This window comes from Polypterus senegalus, chromosome 15 (genome assembly GCF_016835505.1).
Source record: "Polypterus senegalus isolate Bchr_013 chromosome 15, ASM1683550v1, whole genome shotgun sequence".
Taxonomy (NCBI): Eukaryota; Metazoa; Chordata; class Cladistia; order Polypteriformes; family Polypteridae; genus Polypterus; species Polypterus senegalus.
The window spans coordinates 133,739,006-133,765,045 of record NC_053168.1 but is presented as its reverse complement, the minus strand read 5'-3'; the positions used below and the strand labels follow the sequence as shown (position 1 = coordinate 133,765,045).

Sequence of the window (26,040 nt, the reverse complement as noted above, 5' to 3'; positions counted from 1 at the left end):
CAGTGCATGCTCCCCAACTTGACTTGATTTGACTTTACCCAGGATGACTTACAACACTTGAAATGTGGCTGGTGGCAGGCGGCTGGGGGTGGAGCCTAGCCGGGACGCCCAGGAGGACCAGAGGAGGGCTTGTGCCTCCTCCAGACCGCGAGGGGGCGTCCGTCCTGGTTAGGTTGGGGGCCTCGGGTACAGGGCTTGGAAGCCCAGCCCTGTAGGGACCGTGGCCACTGCCAGGCAGCGCCCCGATGCCGGAATATCCCGTGTGGTCCCCGGCCGGGGCAGGAGCCAGGCCGGGATGCCCAGGAGGACCAGAGGAGGGCTTGTGCCTCCTCCAGACCGCGAGGGGGCGTCCGTCCTGGTTATGTTGGGGGCCTCGGGTACAGGGCTTGGAAGCCCAGCCCTGTAGGGACCGTGGCCACTGCCAGGCAGCGCCCCGATGCCGGAATATCCCGTGTGGTCCCGGCGGGCAGGAGCCAGGCCGGGATGCCCAGGAGGACCAGAGGAGGGCTTGTGCCTCCTCCAGACCGCGAGGGGGCGTCCGTCCTGGTTATGTTGGGGGCCTCGGGTAGAGGGCTTGGAAGCCCAGCCCTGTAGGGACCGTGGCCACTGCCAGGCAGCGCCCCGATGCCGGAATATCCCGTGTGGTCCCCGGCCGGGCAGGAGCCAGGCCGGGATGCCCAGGAGGACCAGAGGAGGGCTTGTGCCTCCTCCAGACCGCGAGGGGGCGTCCGTCCTGGTTATGTTGGGGGCCTCGGGTAGAGGGCTTGGAAGCCCAGCCCTGTAGGGACCCGTGGCCACCGCCAGGCGGCGCCCCAGTGCCTGATTATCCCAGTAGCCCGGTACTTCCGCCACACCAGGAAGTGCCGGGGGGAAGACGACAGGGGACACCCGGATGGCTTTCTGGTGCGCAGCCGACACTTCCGAAACACGGGGGTGTGTCCGCGGGAGATTGCCGGAAAGCAGCTGGAGCCCATCCGGGATCCTATAAAAGGGGCTGCCTCCCTCCAGTCAGCAGTGGATGTCGGGCGGTAGTAGACAGAGCTGGAGCGAGGACTGGAGGCGGCCAGGAGAAAGGCACAAAGGACTGTGAGCCTGGACTTTGGGGGATCGGTGCTGGAAGCACTGGGGTGTGTGAGTGCACAAAAAACTTGTAAATAATATATTATTGTAAATAAACAGTGTGTGGTGGAACTATGCTGTCCGTCTGCCTGTGTCCAGGTCCCAGTTCACACTGGTTACATTTCTTTTGTTCTTCCAGTTGGAGAACCATGCAGGTGAAGGGACTCGCTCAGGGTCACACATCGCCAGTAGCGGGATGTAAATCCACAACTTCAGGATTTGAAGTCCAAACCCTTAACCACTTTGCTACAAATTTGTAAACCTTAATAATGCAAGTCGATTAGATTAAATTTGTTCATCCCAAGGGAAAATTCAGATACATACAGCAGCAGAAACATAAAAAACAAGAATACAGTGTTACTGAGTGTAAACTGATGGACAGATTTATTCAATTTAAATTAAATTTACAATGCAATGAAGTGTGCAGAAAGTGAAGGGCGCAGAGTTGTTTCTGAATTTACTGCATCTTGTTCAAAGCTCAGGATCAGTCCCTTGATGCAAGAAGCAGTGGAACCAAGTGCCATACTAGGAGAGAAGGAGAGCAGAGGAGGGTCAGTAAGTAGCAGTTTGTAATGGTGGCTAAGCATTTATTTTTAAGCAAATTACTGAAAAGCAGGGATTCAGTTTAAACGACCTAATCAGCAGTGGCCAACAAGGTGTGTTAGACTAAAGTAGTGAGTTGAGTCTTCAGCCTGACCTGAAATACATCTCATAAACCAGCAAGAAGACCACTTGGGGCTTGAATTCCATCATGGCTCCCGATGCTGCTGATTTTGATTTTAATTCTGGATTTGACAGGGCGCATGTGTATCTTGAGCAGTGCTGGCTTGCTGCATAGAAACCTGCAACTGTCGTGGGCTGAAAAATAAAACAATAGAATACATAAAACTTTATATGTAATTTAAAAAACACGCAGAGATGTACATATTGTCTGTATGTTTTTTTTATCTGCGTACAGTAATCCCTCCTCGATCACGGGGGTTGCGTTCCAGAACCACCCGCGACAGGTGAGAATCCGCGAAGTAGAAACCATATGTTTATATGGTTATTTTTATATATTTTAAGCCCTTAGAAACTCTCCCACAAGGTTTATAAATATTCTCCACACAGTTACACAGTAAACCCTCGTTTATCGCAGTGAATCCGCTCCAGCCAGATAAATGAATTTCCACGAAGTAGGATACTTTATTTATAAATCTAATATTTTCGCAGTTAGAGCATAGAAAACCTGTTTACGACCTTCTAAATACGTTTTTTTACATTATTAGAGCCCTCTAGACATGAAATAACACCCTTTAGTCAAATGTTTAAACTGTGCTCCATGACAAGACAGAGATGACAGGTCTTTCTCACAATTAAAAGAATGTAAACATATCTTCCTCTTCAAAGGAGTGCCGTCAGGAGCAGAGAATTTAAGAGAGAGAAAAGCAAACAATCAAAAAATCAATACGTGCTGTTGGGCTTTTATGTATGCATAGCACAGCGATAAAGAGGCCACAATGAAGGGATCAATGTGAAGGTAGTCTTTCGGCATTTTTTATAGGAGCTTCCGTATCTTCTAAGCAAACAGCCTCTGTGCAAACAGCCCCTCTGCTCACATCTCCTCCGTCAGGAGCAGAGAATTTCAGAGAGAGTGAGAGAGACAGAGAAAAGCAAACAATCAAAAATCAATACGGGCTGTTAGAGCTTTGAAGTCTGCGAAGCACCGCGAGGGAAGCATATCGTATTTCATTGAGGAGTTTTATTTAATACGTAATATGTGCTCTGATTGGGTAGCTTCTCAGCCATCCGCCAATAGTGTCCCTTGTATGAAATCAGCTGGGCAAACAAACTGAGGAAGCATGTACCATAAATTAAAAGACCCATTGTCCGCAGAATATCGGCGAACCAGCGAAAAATCTGTGATATATATTTAGATATGCTTACATTGAAAATCCGCGATGGAGTGAAGCCGCGAAAGTCAAAGCGCGATATAGCGAGGGATCACTGTATGCCAAATGCCAATAGATAGATATGAAAGGCATTATATATACAAAGAATAGATAGATAGATAGATAATATGGCCTATAAGTTTATTGACACCTGACCATCACACTTACAGTATATTTGCTTGATGCAGTGCCATCTTAATGTAAGGGCATTGGCTGGGGGTCCCAGGAGCACAGGGGCCTACGTTGTTTCTGATGCCTATGTATATCTCTGCTTTGCTATCCAAACAGAAGCCCCTGCGTACTACTGTGCCCGGGGGCCTATAATGCTCTTTAGACAGCTCCAGCTTGCTGGACATCCCATTCTACAACCCCAGTTATTAATATGGAGTTGCCCTCCTGCCCCTATTTGCAGCAATAAAAGCCTCTACTCTTCTTGGAAGGCTTTCTTGGAGTACATTAGATTTTTAATAGCTTGCACACTAATATTAAACCGTTGAAATAGGTTTTAGACATCCCAACAAATTTCCTCATATTGCTAACAGAAATTTTGTGACGTTTCAGTTAAATGTTGATTTTAGTTAGCAGAGTGACTTAACCTTCATGTTTCCCAAGCCATTGCAAAACAAACTTGGCAACATTGATCGGTGTAGTGAGTCACAGAAAAATCCCTGGAGCTTTACCTAAGGTGTGCTGATCATTTGGCACCTAGCCAGGCACAGGTTTTTCTTTCTGGAACTGAGGTAGCCATTTAAGAAAAAAAAGGTGAATTTGTTCTTCTATTCTTCTTTTGTTTCTTTTTGTTGCCTATCTTACTTCATTAAATGTTCTCCTTCACTGTGTGCTTAGGCCTCACACTACCAGGGTGATTTAACATGGTGCAGACATCCTAGGAGGAGATGGGCCAGTGATCCTCAAGACAGGAAATAAAAACCAGACTGGTAGAGTGCAAACCGACACATGTGTCAAATCGAGATAACACGCCTACGTGCTTTCATATGGTGTTACTTCCTGTATTTCAACATGTAAACAACAGCAAACAGAACTTTAGTTGACAGGATGGTTGGTGTCTAGCACAGTAATCTCAGTTCAAGAATTACAGTTTTGAATCTGAGTGTAGTAGATAGATACTAATTTTAGTATAGTAGACAAGACAGATAGATAGAAAAGGCACAATATGATTGATAGATAGACATATATTAATTTTATTATAATTGACAGGAATAGATAGGTAGATACTAATTTTAGTATAGTCGACTAGATAGATAGATAGATACAAATTTTAGTATAGTAGACTAGATAGATATTAATTTTAGTATAGTAGACAAGACAGATAGATAGATAGATAGATAGAAAAGGCTCAATATGATTGATTGAAAGATAGACATATATTAATTTTATTATAGTTGACAGGAATAGATAGATAGGTAGATACTAATTTTAGCATATTAGACTAGATAAATATTAATTCTAGTATAGTAGACAAGAAAGAGATAGATAGACAGATAGATAGATAGATAGAATTTAATTTTAGTATAGATAGATAGATAGATAGATAGATAGGTAGATACTAATTTTAGTATAGTAGACTAGATAGATATTAATTCTAGAATAGTAGACAAGACAGATAGATAGAAAAGGCACAATATGATTGATAGATAGATAGGCATATATTAATTTTATTATAGTTGACAGGAATAGATGGATAGATAGATAGACAGATACTAATTTTAGTATAGTAGACTAGATAGATCGATACATAGATACTAGTTTTAGTATAGTAGACTAGCCAGATAGATAGACAGAAAAGGTACTATATGATTGATAGATAGATAGACAGATATTAATTTTATTATAGTTGACAGGAATAGATAGATAGATATTCATTTTAGTATAGTTGACATAGATAGATAGATAGATAGCCAGTCACCTAATTTAAATCCAGTTGAGCTGGCCTTCCATACACTGAAGACACTGAAGATAATATTTAAGGGGTCCCTTAAACAAGCAGGAGCTGAAGATGGCCACATTAGAGGCTTGGCAGCGCATCACCAGAGAAGACCCTCAACACCTGGTGATGTCTATGACTTTCAGGCTTCAAGCAGTCATTGCCTTGCAGGGATATGCGACAAAGTGCTCAATATGACAATGGCTTTAATAGACCTGCCATTACTGTGTACCAAACAATATGGTGCCCTGAAATGGGGGGACAGTGTAGTAAAAGTGTTGTGTGACTGAAATGTCTGCAAATCCCCTTAAATGAAAGTCTAATATTACACTTTAATCATGATGTCTGAATTGTTTGATTTGTTTTTTAATTGTGTTTTGGGGTAATCAAGGGGGGAAAAAATTGTGTCTTTGTGCCAAACATTATGGTGGGCACCGTGTGTGTGTTCATCAATCACTTTGTCGATGTTCCATCCATCATATGAGTGTAAAGTCAGACAACAAGCTTTAACAGAAAAATAAAATTTCAGGCTATCGGGCAGCGCCAAAGGATAATGCAGTAAATATGCTGTTTGAACCTTGACACAATTAAGATTTTAAGACATGTTGTATCTTCTAAGGTGTTGTGTTGGTTGGCTGCCGAAATGCTGGAACCAAGTCAAAAGATTCTGCAGGGGTCTTTGAAGACGTGCAGCAGCCTGAGTGACGATGACCCCGTTAAAAGTCTTGTGTCGACGGCTGTGCTGCTTTCTCAGCACTCCACTCTAAATTGCACAATTACTTTTCCCTTCACGGTTTCACCGCTTTGCACCTGGGGTCCTGCATAAGATGGGCCATTAGTGAAAGCTGTGTCTCGACTGGCTGTTTGTTGTTTTTGTGCACATTTGGAAAAGTCAAACAAAGTTAGTGTTAGAAAGGATTTCCCATAAAAAAAAAATTCTAAAAGTGCATTTCATTACCTGAACAGAATTTTTGGAAATCTACAAAAATGTGAAGCCTGTCATTCTATATATAGCATACTTTTGCGAGACAAATGCATAAACTGTATGCCTTGTTTGTGAATTGAAAAATACTGAAACTTAGTCTTTAGATTCTGAATATTCTAAAGCCTGCTGTATAAACTCTGGAGCTGCAAGGCAGGATCACTAGCCACTGTACCGCCATTACAGGATATAATGATTTCTCAATTAAATATTACATTAAAATTAAAATGAAGCTTCACAAAAGCTGTGACATATGAAGGTGCTAACAAACAGAAGATGTGTTGGGAAAGCACATCAGTAATTCTTATTATTACATATAATTTGCATGAGCGGGCTAACATTTTAATGGCCGTTTTTACTTCACCATTAATGCCACTTACTGTATGGCTGCATTCTCTTAATAAGTACCTTACATTTTCATGGTTTCCGAATAACGGAAGTTTACAAGAAAAGAATGGCAACAAAACGAGTCTCATTTTGTCATTTGCAAGGATGTGCAGAAGAAGTAGAGGTTGCTTTCTAATTGGACATTGATTCTGCTCTTTATGTGGTATTTATAATATTTATATCTAAGCCTGCAGGATCAACAGACAATCAATGGTGTTACTTAAAAAGTACACGTTATTAAGAAATGGCAAAGTCAAAAAAGAAATTTACTGTCAAGAGTTTCACCTCAAGCAATGCTTAAACACACAAATATGGATACACACACATGAAGCCCCTTAGTGTATATGTGTGTATATATATATATATATATATATATATATATATATATATATATCTGATGAGCCCACATAAGGTCGAAACATGTGTTGCGTACTCTTTGCATTATTTGACAGTAAACTATGTCATATATATATATTGTGTGTATATATATATATATATATTGTGTGTGTGTGTGTATATATATATATATATATATGTATATATATATATATATATATATATATATATATATATATATATATATATATATATATATATATATATATATATATAGTCGCAGGCGGCTGGGGGTGGAGCCTAGCCGGGATGCCCAGGAGGACCGGAGGAGGGCTTGTAGCTACTCCAGACCACGAGGGGGCGACTGCCCTGGTTGTATTGGGGGCCACGGGTAGAGGGCTTGGAAGCCCAACCCTGTTGGGGCCCGTGGCCACCACCAGGCGGCACCCCGGTGCCTGAACAACCCTGGACCTCAGCACTTCTGCCACACCAGGAAGTGCTGGGGGGAAGAGGAGCAGGGACACCTTAAGGGCGGGGGTGTGTCCGCAGGAGATCTACAATAAAATAAAAATAAAAAGAGTAATAAAAATCATCACCCTGAAAGCGGATAGTAGTCACTGTCTTTGCATTATTTAATAGTAAACTATGTTTTGTATATCTATGTAAATACATATATATGTATGTACTGTGTATATATATATATATATATATATATATATATATATATATATATAAAATGTGTGTATATGTATATACTGTATATATATGTGTATATATATACTGTACATCCCTGATGGAGGATCGCAGGAATCGTGGGGTAGAGGGGTCCTTTCATCGGATTGGCTAGCCAAGCAATTTTCAGCTGTGGAATGGCCGAATGGGGGAGGCAGCTTGATGGCCGAGGTCTCTAGGACTCTAAACAAATCCAAATCATATTATGTGATATCATTTACTGTTAAATTCTGGTCCGTACTTGTAAATTGGTTTTATTTTTATACTGTATTGTTCTGTTCTGTGTATTATATTGTATTGACCCCCTTCTTTTTGACACCCACTGCATGCCCAACCTACCTGGAAAGGGGTCTCTCTTTGAACTGCCTTTCCCAAGGTTTATTCCATTTTTTCTCTACAAGGGTTTTTTGGGAGTTTTTCCTTGTCTTCTTAGAGAGTCAAGGCTGGGGGGCTGTCAAGACCCATTGTGGATTTTGGGCTATACAAAAATAAATTGTATTGTATTGTATATGCAGGAGCAGGGTTCCAGTTCATCACAGAGCCCAGTCCCTTTTGCACTTGTATGTGTCTCATTTACAGTCTCCAGTTGGTGAAATATGAGGAGATGTACCTTCAAGGCTTAGAGAATCATTTCAAATTTGCTTCCTGTATCATCTTAGGAGATGGAAGTGAGTCAGCGCTGTTGCCATGTAAACCACGGTACCAAAATGAGGGCCAATCTTCAGGTGATAAGGATATTGTGAAGACGTATGCTGATTTAACTCCTGGATAGTATATTTAGAAGAATTGTGTCAGACATGGATTTTATTATTAATTAATTGATCCATTTTGTTAATCTCCTGTGATAGATACACTATGGTGTGATCGCTACGGAAATTTGATAAATGCTGTAATAATTGCTGGAAATGGAATTGGAGAAGTCTGCCAAACAAATCAGGCGCGCCAGTAGGCAGCCTTTTCAAGTGAGACAAAATAATTTGCAGCAGCCAGCACTTTAAATGAAGAGCTATATAAGATTTTCTTTTGTTAGATTGAGGAATATATTTTTTTTATATTTTATTTTGCTCGGAATTGCAGGAAAAATTCAGTAACCAAGATTGGAGGAGGATATTTCTGGAATAACAGTAACTCGAAACACTTGATGTTTACAACATGTCCCACAAGCGAGCTGTGACAAATTCAGAGAACTGTCCTTACTGCCAGCCGAGAATGACCTAAACTGACTGACTTTTCCTTTACAACACATCTTGTTGCTGAATCAGGAGTGGATTGTGGGACCTGGTGGTCCATTTTAGTATATCAAAGGTTAATCATAATACATTCTTAAAATGGGAATTCATCCATCAATCTATTTTTTGACACATTAAGTCAGTAGAGAGGCTTGGGGAACCTGGGATTATTCTGGACGCAGTGGGGCTAAGGCAGGAGCCAACCCTGGAAGGGGTGGCAGTAGGAAGATATAATGCTGGTGACACACATAAACATCTTATGGCCCCAATTGTGTAAGGACTTGAAGAAATACTTCATCTAAAAAGTGTTTTGAGGGATGACGAGGTTGCCAGCAGATTTGCGTAGTGATGGAGGAGCTAAGAATGAGACCAACACCAAAGCCCAACAGTAGTTTCCTCTCCAATTCCTGAATATTAACAAAATGCACCAGAAAAATTCAAAAGAAATTTATATATATATATATATATATATATATATATATATATATATATATATATATATATATATATAATGTGAAAGGAGAAAAGGATAAACATAGACTGGCCAGCGAGTGAGCAAGAGGAGAAAGGGGTGGAGTGGTGGCTCTGACGCTAAGGATCTGCGTTGGTATCCCGAAGGTTGCCAGTTCGAATCCCCCTCACTGCTTAAAGAGATGCTACTCTTCTGGGCCCTTGAGCAAGGCCCTTAACCTTCAATTGCTCCAGGGGCACTGTACAATGGTTGACCCTGCTTTTACCGTAAGGGGTATGCGAAAAACGAACAAATTCCTAATATGAGAAATTGTATAAGGCGAAATAAAGAACAAAAAAAAACAAAAGGAAGTTCGGAGGTTTACAGAAATGGAACAGAAAACTGAGATTAGAGATAGGAGAGCGAGAAAGCAAGAGAGAGATGGAGACAGATGGTCGGGAGCGGAGCCTGAGGGTGAGGAGCTTGGGGCCAAAGTGAGAGCAATCCTACGATCACCAGGGAGTAGGAGCGGCCTGACATGCGGTGTCACCCACAAACGTCGAGGGACAGGTGGTAGTAGATGTATGCGGCTCAGCACGGTGCCACAGTTGCTGAGGACCCCGCAATAGGGGACCCAAGTCTGGATAGAATGGTTGACTGTACCTGGCGGTTGGGCGTCTCCTCAGTTGCCAGATCCCATACAGGATAAGTTGAGCAGATGTTGGCTTTTAGATGGCAGCACTGGGACATGTGAGTTTTAAGAAACGGTGAAGGATCTGGTAACATGAGACTGATCTGCATCATCACGGACCCAAGCACCTGTTGATGTTGATGGGGGTCTCCTCTTACTGCAGGGTCCAGATAAAAGAAGTGGAGGAGACACCAGGTTTTCAGAAGGAAATATTGGGGCTCTTGCTTTTAAAGGGAGGAAAGGAGTGTTTCTAGATTTTAACCTCATTTTATGGATTATTTATTGAATTGGATGTTTAATCCTCCACAGATTTCACCACTTTTTCAGATTTATTTATTAGAAGAAAATTTGATACATTGTACTTTAATTTGAACATGGTTTGAATTTCTGTTTTAATTATCTTGAATGAAAGCACTAGGCACTTTTACACCTACCCTTTTCTGTAAGTATGTGTCCTCATTTGCCCGGCTCATCTCAGTTCATGACTATCGACAGTTCCGGGTTTGTGACGCTCCAGGAAAAGACTAAAAGAGTGTGGAGCTGAACAGGACCATCACAAACTGAGATAAAAAAGAGATTATAATGTAATACAAGTCAATGCTGATCAACAGCAAACGATGTGGAAAAAAAACGTTCATTTAAAAAAAGAATAAAATCTCACATTACTTGTGTTGTATGATCCACATGTCAGTTATCCACAGTGTTGTGCAAGTTCACACCTCACAGGAACTCGCTGCGAGTTCAGTTCACACAGATTAAAATTAATAAATTCACTTCAATTTCAATTCAATTTTGAACTAGTTCAGGTTAAGTTCATGTTGTATTTTTTAAGGAGTGAGAATTAATGGCCCATGAGTTTACTTTTTTCAATTTCGCAGGCCTTATATAAGGCTATTACAGTGTTCTTGAATTAAATACAATAATTATGAAGACTTTTTTTTATCTAAATACACTTTATTGAGTTATACCCAGCAACAAACATGCATACCCACATATGCTGATATCCTCCCCATCAAAAAAGAAATTAAAAAGATGTAAGCATACATATAAATTGGCGCTCGATTTCCAACCGTGTGACTCAAATGGTGACTTTGGAACCAGCGTGTAGGTGAACTAACCTGTTATGCTGACGGTTGAAATTTGTGTCACATATTGCATGTCCAACGGTGAAAACTATACAGTGGCCTCGCAAAGTACGTTTTCCTAAAAGCGAAAGCGGAGCTTCATCACGTACTCATGTCAGTGGGGGACGAAGCTTAAGCACAAGCAGGCAGACACAGACAACGTCTATTTGATTTGACGTTATTTTTTCCCGATTACAAATAAATGGCAAAAAATTCATACAAAATAATCATTTGTAAAAATCCACTATTTGTGCTTATCTCCGAATACCGTATTCGGATTCTGCTCCACCCTTACATTACAGGGCAAGGCAAAACGTTTAATGTGGACCTAAACCAGATCCAGAATGTCACCTAAAAGTGAACAAGCTCACATTCACATTCTTCACTTGCAAACACGTTACGTTAAGCTCACCGTTCTTAGGAAAATGAGCTTGTTCAATGAACGCACTCTTTTGAACTAGATCATCCAGTCCTATGCTCAAAACTTACAAAACACGTGCATTGTTTGGTAAACTTTTGTGAAACAGATGTTTCTGGAAAAATCAGTTTTCGTACATAAACAGGAAACTTTTTTGAATTGGTTAGAGAACTCTTGACCAGTGAGTGAGGAGGAGAGGCCGATAGATGCTGCCACCACCGTTTTTCACCGTAGGATTGATATTAGGCAGATGATGAGCAGTTACCCTGTGCTTTACCAGACATAGTGCTTGGAGGTCTGCCCCTTCTGCGAAAGACCTTTAAATGCTATCCAGGGATCATTTCTGTCTAACCCCTTGAAACCAATTCCAAGGCCATGATTTTCCATACGTTTGCTTTATGTTGTTATTCCCTCAGGCAGTTCCTGGTCTCCTTTCACCATTCTCCTTTTGTTGCTCTTAAAAGGCCGGCTTTCACTACAGCCCCAATACTGCCTTGTCTATTAGACGGAGAAAAGTGGCTCCAAAATGATCCCTGAGGGGGCTGCGTGAGCTTTCTGTTTCTGTTTTAAGTCAGAAGACCAGCCATTGCTGACCCCCTTACAGGGTTTTGGAGGACATACTTTGACCAATGCTAACCCTTCTCATGTTTGGGTCTTCTGAAAGCCTACTATGGGGCCTTCATATTGGGCTCTTGCCTTGCCCCTGGTAACCTCTTGCCAGCAGTATACCATTTCCCCTCCCTGACTAAGCCCCTTCTTGCTCGGTTACTCAGTTTGGCTAGCCGGCCAACTCTAGGAAGAATCCTGGTGGTTCCAAATGTCTTCCTTTGCACAATCCTCGTCCTCCTGAGAACACTCAAAAGCTTTCCAAAGGGTTTTATCCCCTTGCCCAGGCCCCCGCCACACCACCTTTTGATCGTGGAGGTGTACAGAGAGTTTCCTGGGCATCATGGCTTGGTTTTTATCTCGACCTGCAGAGTGAATTGTGGGGTCTTATATGCACAGGTACATGTGGGCCTTTCTACACGATGTCCAATCACGGAGCACAATTTGGAGTGGCATGGCAAGGGGAGACCTGGATTCGCTTCCTGGGTCCTTCCTGCGTGGAGTTTGCATGTTCTCCCCGTGTCTGGGTGGGTTTCCTCCCACAGTCCAAAGCCATGCAGGTTAGGTGCATTGGCGATCCTAAATTGTCCCTAGTGTGTGTGTGTGTGTGTGCCTTGCAGTGGGATGGCGCCCTGCCCGGGTTTTGTTTCCTGCCTTGCGCCCTGTGTTGGCTGGGATTGGCTCCAGCAGACCCCCGTGACCCTGTAGTTAGGATATAGCAGTTTGGATGATGGATGGATGGACAGCAAGGGGTCTGTAAACTTCCAGGAATGAACAATTTCAATTTTTAATCTTTAAGACATTTGTAAACCTTTCTGAAAACCTGTCTTCACTTTGTCATTATGGGTTATTGAGTGTCGATTGTTGAAATGAAAATGTCCAAAATGCGTCCGTTTTAAAATTAAATGTACAATATATATATATATAATAATTGTGCAGGGGGTCTGACTGTGTCCTGAAGACACCGTAATAAGTGTATTTAGTGATTATGAAGATTTATGTTGAAGAGCAAAGCTTGTTTTTTTTTAAGAGGTGTTTCTCTTATTCGGTAAAACCCAAAACGTTTTGGTCCTTCCTTGTAATTACTGCCAGAGAGAGTGACGTCCTGGACAAATTATTCACAAGGGGCGAAAAAAATGACCTTATTATGAAAGCTTGCTCTTAATTACTTGTCACTGAGTGAAATTACCTTGAAAATGTTGACGCGGAGAGGAGACGCTTGAAATGAAGATCTCATTAATTGCACTCGCTACTTCTGTTTCGTTGGGCAGCCATTTTCAAGCTGTACCCGCACTTTCACCAGTCAGGACAGACGAGTGTAAATGATATGTTAAAAAGTAATGAAGATTATATTGTAAGGGGTGGGGGGCTCATTTTTAATTCCTGATTCTCATCCAGAGCCCACATGTGCAGTGTTTGACTGGCATATGTAAATGACCCCACTACAAATTGGCATCGTGTTTGGGCAAATGTATTTCTTATCAATCGAGTGCCCCCATGAGGCCAAGTGATTAAAGTGGATGAAGATAATTAATGGCTGAGTGGAGAGCAGATCTGAGAAGCTTTTGGATACACATGCCATGTGAAGAATTTGCAGTTCTGTGTAATTTGCCCTGAAAGGATCCTATTATTTCAAACACGACACGCAAAAGTGATAGATATTCTGTATTATTAAAGATATAAAAAAAGGGTATGCCATTGTGTTATCCTTTGCATTGTACTGATTACAGTCTGTCTTGATAATTTAGTTCATACATTTTAATAAAGGAAATGCTAACCTCAGAGTAATGAGTACATTTTCCCACTTCCCATATTGGCCAACCATCTGTGTGCAGCTAATAATCAAATATTTTAAATACTCCGAGACAGTAATGAGTATGAAGTGTGAAATTAGCTCAGTATATTCTTAAATTTACATTTCTACAACCTGCCTTCATAATAAGACATTCAAAAGAGGTGTTCGTGGCCGATGTTTTGCTAAGGGCTTTTATTATTCGGGGAAAGTGGGCACATTTGTCATCCGGCCTTTTTTGGTATTGAATAAACGGAACGATGCAGAAAAATGGTAAAAGTGTAGTCACAGATCACACGAAGCAAAAAGCTGATGGATTGCTGTCACTTTTTAATGTGGGAGCAGAATGAAGCGGTGCTTAATACCCCACCAGGGACCCCATTTACTGTTCGAGTGCAGTTTTGTACATCCTGTCCACTTTACGTCTGGGCATTCTGGTTACTCCCACACCTCAAAGGTTGTGCTGGTGTGGCGACCGGATGCAGGTATGAGAGTTCAAGACGGCGGAAAAGATTACAGGGTGCCAATCAGGTCGTCCCTTTCATTCGCCCAAAACAAATAAAAAAGAACAGAAAGAGCACTCGTAGGCACGTGCCCCTTAAGTGGAGATTTTTAGTTCACACATAGTTAAGAGTTTGTCCGTTTTTTGGCAGAGCTCAATCTCACGGGTTACTCTGGCCCAAAAAGAGACACCTCCTTACAGAACACTGGTGGCTACAATTCACACGGTTTCACCAAAGAAGACTGGATAAATGTTGCCTGGTCTGATGAGTGTCAATTCTTTTGGCAGCATTTGGAGGTTAGGGTCAGAATTTGGCATCAACAGGATAAAAGCATGGATGGATCCGTCCTGCTGTGTATCAACGGTTCAGGCTGGTGATAGTGGTGTGATGGTGTTGGGGATATTTTCTTGGCACACTTTGTGCCCCTTAGTACCAACTGTGCATCTCTGAAATGCCACAGCCTACCTGAGTATTGTTGTCGATCATGTCCATACCTTTATGACCGCAGTGTACTCATCTTCTGATGGCTACTACCGGCAGGATAAGGCACCATGTCTCAAAGATCAGATCATCTCAGACTGGTTTCTTGAACATGATGATGAGTTCACTAGACTCAAATGGCCTCCACAGTCACCAGATCTCAATCCTGTAGAGCAGCGTTGGTGTGGTGGAATGGGAGATTTCACATCACGGATGTGCAGCTGACAAATCTGCAGCGACTGAGTGATGCTATCACGTCAATATGGACCACAATCCCTGAGGAATGTTTCCAGCACCTTGTTCAATCTGTGCAATGAAGAAATACGGCAGTTCTGAAGGTTAAAGGGTGTCCAACCCGGTACTAGTAAGATGTACCTAATAAAGTGGCTGGTGAGTGTATCTGCTAGACTAGCCATTCACCGTGGCTCTGCCGGCATAGTAGTGACAACAGGACAAACTTTAAAAATCAATAAACAAAAAGGTATCGCTAGCTAAGCGGAGGCAAGTTACGCTCCATAATGCAGAGGTAGACCGGCTCCCCACTCCTGACGTCACGCTTTCCCCTCCCCTCGACCCGCAGCCTCTCTCTCGGATTGGTACAAATATATCGCTCCTGCAAGCGAACTATGATTCTTAGAGTGATGAGAAAAGTCGCAAAATCAACCAGAATGTTCAAGCAAATTATAAAAAAAAACCTGATGTAAATCCGTTAAGTAGTTCTGTTGTTAACTAGCTAAGCGGATGTAAGATACGCCCTGAGGCTGGAGTGTGAGTGAGGAGGCCCATGGCATCTCTCTCGGATTTGTGCAAATAAATCGGTACCGCATGCAAACTTTGATACTTAGCGTGATGAGAGAGGTCGCAAAATCAACCGGAATATTCAAGCAAATTATAGAAAAAGACCCGATGTAAATCTGTTAAGTACTTCTCTCGTGAAAAGCTAATCTAGCTAAGCGGATGTAAGATACGCCCCGAAGATCGCGTGTGAGTGAGGAGGGCCACGGCACGCTGCATCCCTCTCGAATTTGTGCAAATAAATTGGTACCGCAAGCGAACTATGATACATAGCGTGATGAAAGAGGTCGCAAAATCAACCGGAATATTAAGGCAAATTATACAAAAAGATCTAATGTAAATCCGTTAAGTACTTCTCTCGTGAAAAGCTAATCTAGCTAAGCGGATGTAAGTTATGCCCTGAGGCTCGCACATGAGTGAGGAGGGCCACAGCACACTGCATCCCTCTCAAATTTGTGCAAATAAATTGGTACCGCAAGCAAACTATGATACATAGCGTGATGAAAGAGGTCGCAAAATCAACCGGAATATTCAGGCAAATTATAGAAAAAGACCCGATATAAATCCGTTAAGTACTTCTCTGGTGAAAAGCTAATCTAGCTAAGCGGATTTAAGATACGCCCCGAGGATCGCGTGTGAGTGAGGAGGGCTCCTAACCTTACTAGCCACCCCCCAAACACGTCTTTCTCGGATTCACAAAAATAAATCAATACCGCAAGCAAACTATGATACTTAGCGTAATGGCGTAATGAAAGAAGTTGCAAAATCAACCAGAATGTTCAAGCAAATTATAGAAAAAAAACCTGATCTGAATCCAATAAGTAGATCTCTCGTGAAAAGCGGACTGACAGACAGACGTTGGATTTTATATAGAGAGAGATGTATGTTCCATTACAGGTCTTTAAAGCATCTTTAAGCTGGGCTGCTTTTTTTAAAGCCATTTAAACTCAATCAGGTTTAAGTCCCATTTTTGCGCGGTAAGGTTGAGTGGGATATTCACTAACAATGCAGCCCCCTTCCTTCCGTGTAACTTGTCAAGTAACTTTTATGACAGCTGCAGTTTCACTTCATGAATCCGTAGGACAAGGCCTGTGGGTTTTTAATCTCTGTCTCATATATCCATTTGACCTTTACCTTTTGAGTGTTTACTTGGAGATTAGGAGTTTTAAGTAAAGGGCAAGCAACCAAAACATTCTTCATTAGATTTTAATGTTGGAAAAAATAAAAAAGCACGTGAAAAACTGGCTCAGTTAAACCTAAAATAATCAGCTCTCCTACCTTCACTGCACAAACGCAGCTCTGACTAACTGCTGAGAATACTTCCAAATTAAGGAATGGCATATAAAAATGAATAAAATGGTCTTCTATGTCTTTCATTTTCCTTGTTCCTGTCTTACTATCTGTGAGCAGCTTTAAAGTAAATGACTTTTGTGGTGAGCTTTTACTGATCTCTAAGTCCACATTTCATCTTCCCACATAGATACCACTTCCAAGGCCTCTAATAGCAAACATGAGGGAGAATTCACTCGTAAAATGTCATAAGCTGGCATACATTCAAATGAACTTGTTAACAGTTATAAATATGTATTTTTGCTTAAGGGGTCAAACTTAGTAATTTTACTTGTTAATCCTAACAACTAGCTGTGTGCCCATCTAAGACTGGTCAACATTTGCATTGCAGCGTGAATTACATATGTCTCTGTTATAGCGCATTTGGTGTGAAATTTGTAAAAGCAGTGCTAATGTTTGTGATGCACCACCTGTAGGAATGACAAATGCATTGCATCAACTGCTAAAAATGTTTGTGATACTCCATTATTTGGAATGACAGAGACATAGCAACCAGACGCAAACACTTATTCATTTGTTTAGGTGCATGATGGCCATCAAATCATAAAAACTGAAGGAGATCAATCAGTAGTTCATCCTGCTCCTTTGTCATGCCTAACACTTATCCCACCATTTTTTGAGCTTCTCCATCCATTTGTAAACGCTCCTCTGTGTGTTTGTGCAAAAAGCCTTTTATGGATTTAAGCCCCTGGTACATCTTCAGTCCATAAAAAGTGAATCACATCTGCTCTTGTTTGGTACAAATAGAGAGCAGAGCAGACATATTTACTCCTAGAAAACAAGGAGAGAAACTGAATGATCAAGGATGAAACTTTACCACTGTGACCACAGACACACCATGTTTACTTCTGTGCGCAGGGAAAGCTGTACAGCAAAACAAACAAAATGATCACAAAAGTAGTGCTGGTAATTACTGATTTATTATTTATATATGTGTGTATATATATATATATATGTGTGTATTTATATATATATTTATGTGTGTATTTATATATATGTGTGTATATATATAAAATTTGTATATATATATATATATATGTAATATGTGTATATATATATATATATATATATATATATATATATATATATATATATATATATATATATATATATATACAGTGGTGTGAAAAACTATTTGCCCCTTCCTGATTTCTTATTCTTTTCCATGTTTGTCACACAAAATGTTTCTGATCATCAAACACATTTAACCATTAGTCAAATATAACACAAGTAAACACAAAATGCAGTTTTTAAATGATGGTTTTTATTATTTAGGGAGAAAAAAATCCAAAGCTACATGGCCCTGTGTGAAAAAGTAATTGCCCCCTGAACCTAATAACTGGTTGGGCCACCCTTAGCAGCAATAACTGCAATCAAGCGTTTGCGATAACTTGCAATGAGTCTTTTACAGCGCTCTGGAGGAATTTTGGCCCACTCATTTTTGCAGAATTGTTGTAATTCAGCTTTATTTGAGGGTTTTCTAGCATGAACCGCCTTTTTAAGGTCATGCCATAGCATCTCAATTGGATTCAGGTCAGGACTTTGACTAGGCCACTCCAAAGTCTTCATTTTGTTTTTCTTCAGCCATTCAGAGGTGGATTTGCTGGTGTGTTTTGGGTCATTGTCCTGTTGCAGCACCCAAGATCGCTTCAGCTTGAGTTGACGAACAGATGGCCAGACATTCTCCTTCAGGATTTTTGGTAGACAGTAGAATTCATGGTTCCATCTATCACAGCAAGCCTTCCAGGTCCTGAAGCAGCAAAACAACCCCAGACCATCACACTACCACCACCATATTTTACTGTTGGTATGATGTTCTTTTCTGAAATGCTGTGTTCCTTTTACGCCAGATGTAACGGGACATTTGCCTTCCAAAAAGTTCAACTTTTGTCTCATCAGTCCACAAGGTATTTTCCCAAAATTCTTGGCAATCATTGAGATGTTTCTTAGCAAAACTGAGACAAGCCCTAATGTTCTTTTTGCTTAACAGGGGTTTGCGTCTCGGAAATCTGCCATGCAGGCCGTTTTTGCAGGCCAGTCTCTTTCTTATGGTGGAGTCGTGAACACTGACCTTAATTGAGGCAAGTGAGGCCTGCAGTTCTTTAGACGTTGTCCTGGGGTCTTTGTGACCTCTCGGATGAGTCGTCTCTGCGCTCTTGGGTAATTTTGGTCGGCGGCCACTCCTGGGAAGGTTCACCACTGTTCCATGTTTTTGCCATTTGTGGATAATGGCTCTCACTGTGGTTCACTGGAGTCCCAAAGCTTTAGAAATGGCTTTATAACCTTTACCAGACTGATAGATCTCAATTACTCCTGTTCTCATTTGTTCCTGAATTTCTTTGGATCTTAGCATGATGTCTAGCTTTTGAGGTGCTTTTGGTCGACTTCTCTGTGTCAGGCAGCTCCTATTGAAGTGATTTCTTGATTGAAACAGGTGTGGCAGTAATCAGGCCTGGGGTGGCTACGAAATTGAACTCAGGTGTGATGCACCACAGGTAGGTTATTTTTAACAAGGGGCAATTACTTTTCACACAGGGCCATGTAGGTTTGGATTTTTTCTCCCTAAATAATAAAACCATCATTTAAAAACTGCATTTTGTGTTTACTTGTGTTATATTTGACTAATGGTTAAATGTGTTTGATGATCAGAAACATTTTGTGTGACAAACATGCAAAAGAATAAGAAATCAGGAAGGGGGCAAATAGTTTTTCACACCACTGTATATGTATATATATATATATATATATATATATATATATATATATATATATATATATATAATATTCCATATACAGCATAAAATGAATTCATTCAAATAATGACCTTTTCATCTTCTTTTGCAGACTGTAACTACAGAAGGTTATGAAAGTCCAGAGCCGAACGCAGAAACATCAGATGACAATGAAGTATTTGGTATGTTCTGTGTGGGGGGAAAAAAAACAGATCTACAAATATCCATCTTAAGGCCAGAATGTGCAGTGATCATGAATGGCATTTGTGCTTCTGCTCTCTTTTCTCATTTTGTCTTCACTGTACGAGAGAGCAGCACTGCTGACAGCCTGTTTTGTGTGATCTTGTTTCTAAAAGTAGCTTTAGGACAAAAGCTGAGCTGTGTTTTTCAATAATACGTTTTTACCCACAGATCAGCAGCACTTTTAGAAAGTGAGTAATCTTTGGGTGCCCACAAAGAAAGCCTAGCAAACAGGAAGATCTTTTTAAAGAAAGCAGACGTTTTATCCCTTACACACACACACACACACACACACAAATAGTTTTGATATCCGCTGGTTAAAAGTTCAGGCCTTTACTGATTGCTCTTTGATGGCTGGTGTCTTCTATTTAGTTAATCGTTAGGAATCTGCTGTACTCTGGATGGTTTTGCTTATGCTGCAGGTAAGTAGGCAGAAAGATCAGCACAATGGGCAGGCCTGTGGAGTTATTGCATTACGTGTGTTTGCCCTACCCTAAATTATGAAAGCTTTAAAGTCCAGATACCAGCCCAGCTCCTTAGCCTCAGAGCCACCACTCTAACTATATATACACCATGAATGTACATACTGTGCGTATACTGTATATGTCTGTGTATATGTCAATATATATATATTTATGCACACAAACACACGGTGTGTGTATGTGTTGTGAAGCCAACCCAGATACAGACAGGCAGGAGACAGGTTTTACCACACTACACACGTTTATTTACAATCTAAAATGCCAACAATATCAGTCAATACAACACCATTCAGTCCCTTCTTGCCACCAGTCCTTCTCCCTCCATTCCTCTTTAGGCTTTGTCCTCTTCCTCCCGACTCCGGCTCTAGAATGGTGGGGACTGGCCCCCACGAAATTCTGGGTGTGGAGGAAGTGTGGCCAAATAAGGCCCTGGAAAGGTCCATGTGCCCCTGGCCCTGCTGGAAACCAAAGGGGCTGTCATCTATCAACCCGGGGGGGAGAAAGTGTCCTGAAAATACTTTCTCCCCCAGTATTTCCACACTCTGGGTTTCCCGGCCAGGTAAGAATTCTAGCTGCCCATCACAGTGTGTATATATAAACGACTATGAATGGAAGTATGTGTGTCTTTTTGTCCCGCCTGGAAGTGTGGGGCTACAGTATGAAACCCAAAGAAAGTGACCGCCGAGAAAAGAGAGAATCTCGCTTAACCACTGATAGACAAGGGGGGCGAGCACATCGGCAAAACAAGACCTCCGAGGAGAGAGAACATTGATTAACCGCTAATGCACAACCGATACGATTGATTAATTGAAGTGCCAGAATCCATGGTTTCTAGAAGCCTGGGCTTTTTACAGCACAGGCTTACACATTATATATATACAGTATATTTCCAACTCTTCTCTTGTGTTTTACAATATCATGTATATATATATATATATACAGTACAGTATAATATATATATGTGTGTGTGTTTATATGTATGTATATATATATATGTATGTATATATATATATGTATGTATGTATGTATGTATGTATGTGTGTATATATATATATATATATGTATATGTATATACAGTATATATATTGTGAACTGGGACCTGGACACAGACAGACGGACATCGTTGGCTCCACCACACACTGTTTATTTACAATAATTATTTACAACAGTCACGTGCACAAACCCCAGTGCCTCTTGCACCGATCCCCCGATTGTCCAGGCCACACAGTCCTTAGTGCCTTTCTCTCTTGACCGCCTCCCGTCCTCTCTCCAGCTCTGTCCACTTCCACCCGACATACACTGCTGACTGGAGGGAGACGGCCCCTTAAATGGGAACCCGGATAGGCTCCAGCTGCTTCCCTGTAATCAGTCCCTGCTGCTCACCCGGAAGCCGCCCAGGTGTTCCCTGTCGTCTTCCCCCCAGCACTTCCTGGTGTGGCGGAAGTGCTGGGCTCCAGGGTTCCTCAGGCACCTGGGCGCCGCCTGGCGGTGGCCACGGGTCCCTACAGGGCTGAGCTTCCAAGCCCTGTACCCGAGGCCCCCAACATAACCAGGACGGACGACCCCTCACGGTCTGGAGGAGGCGGGACCAATATATATATATATAGATGGATAGATAGATAGATAGATAGATAGATATATATATATATATATATATATATATATATATATATATATATATATATATATACTAGCAGAATACCAGCTTACGGAGAAGTAGTGTGTTAAAGAAGTTATGAAAAGAAAAGCAAACATTTTAAAAATAGCGTAAGATGATTGTTAATGTAATTGTTTTGTCATTGATATGAGTGTTGTTGTCATATCTATCTATTTATATATATATATATATATATAGTAAAAAGAAAAGGAAACATTTTAATAATAACGTAACATGATTGACAATGTAATTGTTTTGTAATTGTCATGAGTGTTGCTGGCATATATATATATATATATATATATACACATCTATACACATATATATACAGTTATATATATATACACATATACACACATACATATATATACATATACATATATATACACATACTGTATATATACACACACATATATACATACTGTATATACAACATATACATATCTACATATATACTGTATATACACATATATATACAAATCTACATATATATATCTACATATATATATTAGGGTGGGACTCGATTAAAAAATTAATCCAATTAATTAGAGGCTGTGTAAGAATTAATCTTGATTAATCGTATGTAATCGCACACGTAAATTTGCCCCAAATCGCAAATGTTTTTTTTTTATTTAAAAGCGGTTTTAGTGGGCGACAGAATCAAATAATAGACATGGACATGAATATTGTAAACTGAAGCTGTTTTAATTTCTGAAAAAAAAAGCTTTTAAACTGCATTTGAATTTAAAACAGAAACAAAAATATCATCCCTGGTTAAAATTGGGCAGACTTAAAAATAAAGTGGTAGTTTAAGTACTTTAAGTACATTTTCAGAATAGTATTGTCTTTAAATAATAATAACCAAAATTTCACCATAAAGTGCAGTTTTCTTCTTAAAAAAATAAGTCAGAAACATAAAAGGTAATTTGACCAGCTTACTCTTTAAACTCTGAGTAACATTAGCCAAAATTATTTTGTACATTAGGCTAAAACAGTGTGATCATTGAACATTTTGTAATTAGATGTATTTAGAATTACTAACGGTCACGGAAGTCCAATGATCCCCAGTAAGAGCCACAAAGTCCGCTTTCTGTAATGCATCTAATTTTGCTTGCTTTTCAGTGTGCACAAAACCATGCTTTTATCAAGGCTTCTCGGGTAGTCGAAATGATCAGTCGTAGGAACGCGCTTTATTCCGACTCTAACATTTTTGTAGCTGTGATGTGTGCATCAGTGTAATGGATGTACCAGGAAATCATGCATTGACAAAAGTTCCGTTTGCTTGGAATTGAAAGTGTGATTAAATCGTTTTTTTTAACGCGTTATGGAGTACATGCATCGAAGCTTCTCAACTGTGCTTGTGCTAAGAAAGGGAAAATTTTAAAAATAACGTAACATGATTCTGCGTTAACCTAATATTTTTTCATACGTCCCAAACCAAGGAGATGGGAAGGTAAAATGAATCGGGTAGCGCGTACATAGTCAGTACATCCCCTCTTGGGAATCGAACCTCGAATGTCGGCGTTAGAGGCGAAGACTCTACAATTGCGCCACCACTTGTCTATGCTAAAGTATATATTGTAGATCGGGCTATAGATATACATTTATATATATATACCCGTGTATCGCAGTGGAGAAGTAGAAGTTATGAAAAAGAAAAGGGAACATTTTAAAAATAACGTAACATGATTGTCAATATACAGTAATTGTTTTGTGAGTGTTATTGAATGTTGCTGTCATCAAGGATTTGATTATCATTATTTCTTTCAATCAGGCTCGTATTTGTAGGATGTGTTCAAGTTACATTCCGTGTTTGTCAATCGTTGTAAAGATAAGAGGTTTCATTCATCGATTAGTTCCTTACTGCATCAATAAACAGCTCGTCTTCCTTTTTATCTGTGATGTGACAAACTGCATGCACGGGTTTTTTTTACGCTGTCTTCCTTTAGCGGGACATTGACTTTTCCACCGTGTGCTTTGTTTCCACAGTAGCTGCATTTATGAATATGCTTATCAGGCGCTTCATATTTTTGCTGCCTTTTCAATTGTGTAATTCGGTTTTGTTCAGCTCTTTGGAACTGTTGCTTTTATCTGTGCACTGCATCAGTTCACGTGAGCCACTCGGTGTACTTGCATCGAAGGTTCCCAGCTGTGCTGGTGCCATCTCCTGCTATGTCCATAGCTTTATTTAATGTTACCTTAGTCCTGGCACTTAAAACTTTCTCTGGCAGTTTCGCTGAGTTTGTGTCAAACACCACCCTGACCATCTCATCTTCCTCTCCATAAGCACAGTCCTTCACCCGTGAATATTTACCCGTGGCAGTTTGCTATTGGATTGCCGCTGACGGATGGCCTTATATGGGCAGGCACTAAATTACAAACGCCAGCGGCAGCCTGTCTATGAACTTAATTTAAAGTGTAGGTTTACATCGTGCTTTGTTTCCGAAGTAGCAGAACTCGCTTCTTATTGTTTCGCTGCCTTCTCAATTATATAATGCATGTTTTCTTGAGCGCTTTTTTGAGGTCTTCCTGGTTTTCTATGTACTGCGTGATTACGTGGGAGGCGTGATGATGTCACACGAAACTCCCCCCCGGCGTTGAAGCTCATCTCCATTACAGTAAATGGAGAAAAACTGCTTCCAGTTATGACCATTACGCGTAGAATTTCGATATAAAACCTGTCCAACTTTTGTAAGGAAGCTGTAAGGAATCAACCTGCCAAATTTCAGCCTTCCACCCACACGGGAAGTTGGAGAATTAGTGATGAGTCAGTGAGTGAGTGAGTGAGTGAGTCAGTGAGTGAGTGAGTGAGTGAGTGAGTGAGGGCTTTGCCTTTTATTAGTATAGATATAATATTGTAAAACACAAAAGAAGACAGAAAAAGAGTTGTGGATTCACCCTGTATATAATTGCAAAGCAAAAATATTAGCTCCAGAGTACTTTCTGGGTCAGCATCCAAATAGGGACAGTATAGAAATGGAAGGTGCTAGGCTTTTTATAACTTATGAGGAGGAAGAGGCGGGTCCGTGAGCGTTAAAGCTGAAAGTGAGCTCAGAAGGAGGTGTGGCTAGGAAGGGAGTGCAGGTACTGGTGAAACTTTATGTGGATTTCTGTTCAGGAGGGAGAAGAAAAGTTTGTGCACTTCATCAGTCCCTGTCCTCATTTTCTGCCCTCGGCTAAGCCCTTAGCCTGCCTCCGAAGAGCACGTGTGTGACCTTATTAATCCTCCCTTCCAACCTCGTCCCCACCCAACACTCCTCACTTGATATATATTGCCTCTGATTCCTGTTTGTCTAATCATTTTCCTCTGATGATACCTGGTAGGTTCTTGAAAGCTTAGGAGTAAAAACTATTTTAAGATATGTGACTCATTTTCTCCCTTTTTGGATCTCTAGCTACAAATATGTAACATAAGTATAGATGAATGTATGTGTACATATTTTACAGTTGAAGCAGTGGCCGGTTAAGTGACTTGCTCAAGGTTTGCAGTCACTCAAAGGTGACGCTAAATTAGCAACCTTAAGGTGTAAAGTTCTAACCTGCACACCTCATTGACTAGCTGCTATGGCCAATTCAAGGTGTTATTATTATTATTAATAATAATAATAATAATAATAATACTCTTGCTTTTTGTGGTCTTTCTAGATCTTTATTTCATTGACATTTTTTCTCTAAATTTGATTTGAAATAAAGCTCAGATATTACATTCCATTATGTCCATTGACCATAATCATCACAGGCTTCCGTCATTGTGACCCATTCTTTTTATTTCCATTCATATTTTGTTTTTTTTTTTCTTCTGTTGGTCGGTACTGAGTAATGTATTTAGCTTTTATACTGCTTTACCTCTTTTATTCTATTATTTTTGTCTAATTAAACAAATGAATGATCTGTAGAGCTCAGTAGGAGACTTTTAAAATGGGCATTAGCTCCCATTTCATTGATTAAACATCAGCACATGTCAGGAGCCAGTCCTGTGTGTGTCACTCCTTTATATACAGCCACACACATTTATTCATTTAGTTTCATGGGTTGAAGTAAAATGCAGGCCTTTTAGA

General features: G+C 40.6%; 1 protein-coding gene across 2 annotated transcripts in view; it reads left to right on the top strand.

Moving 5' to 3' along the window:
- The window catches only part of mbpa (myelin basic protein a), a 146,423-nt gene that overhangs the window by 5,414 nt on the left and 114,969 nt on the right, over positions 1 to 26,040 (top strand). For both annotated transcript variants that reach the window (XM_039736343.1, XM_039736342.1), the window contains exon 2: positions 19,716 to 19,785. In XM_039736343.1, the coding sequence (XP_039592277.1) occupies positions 19,716 to 19,785 (70 nt within the window). The remainder of the gene's footprint in view (positions 1 to 19,715; positions 19,786 to 26,040) is intronic.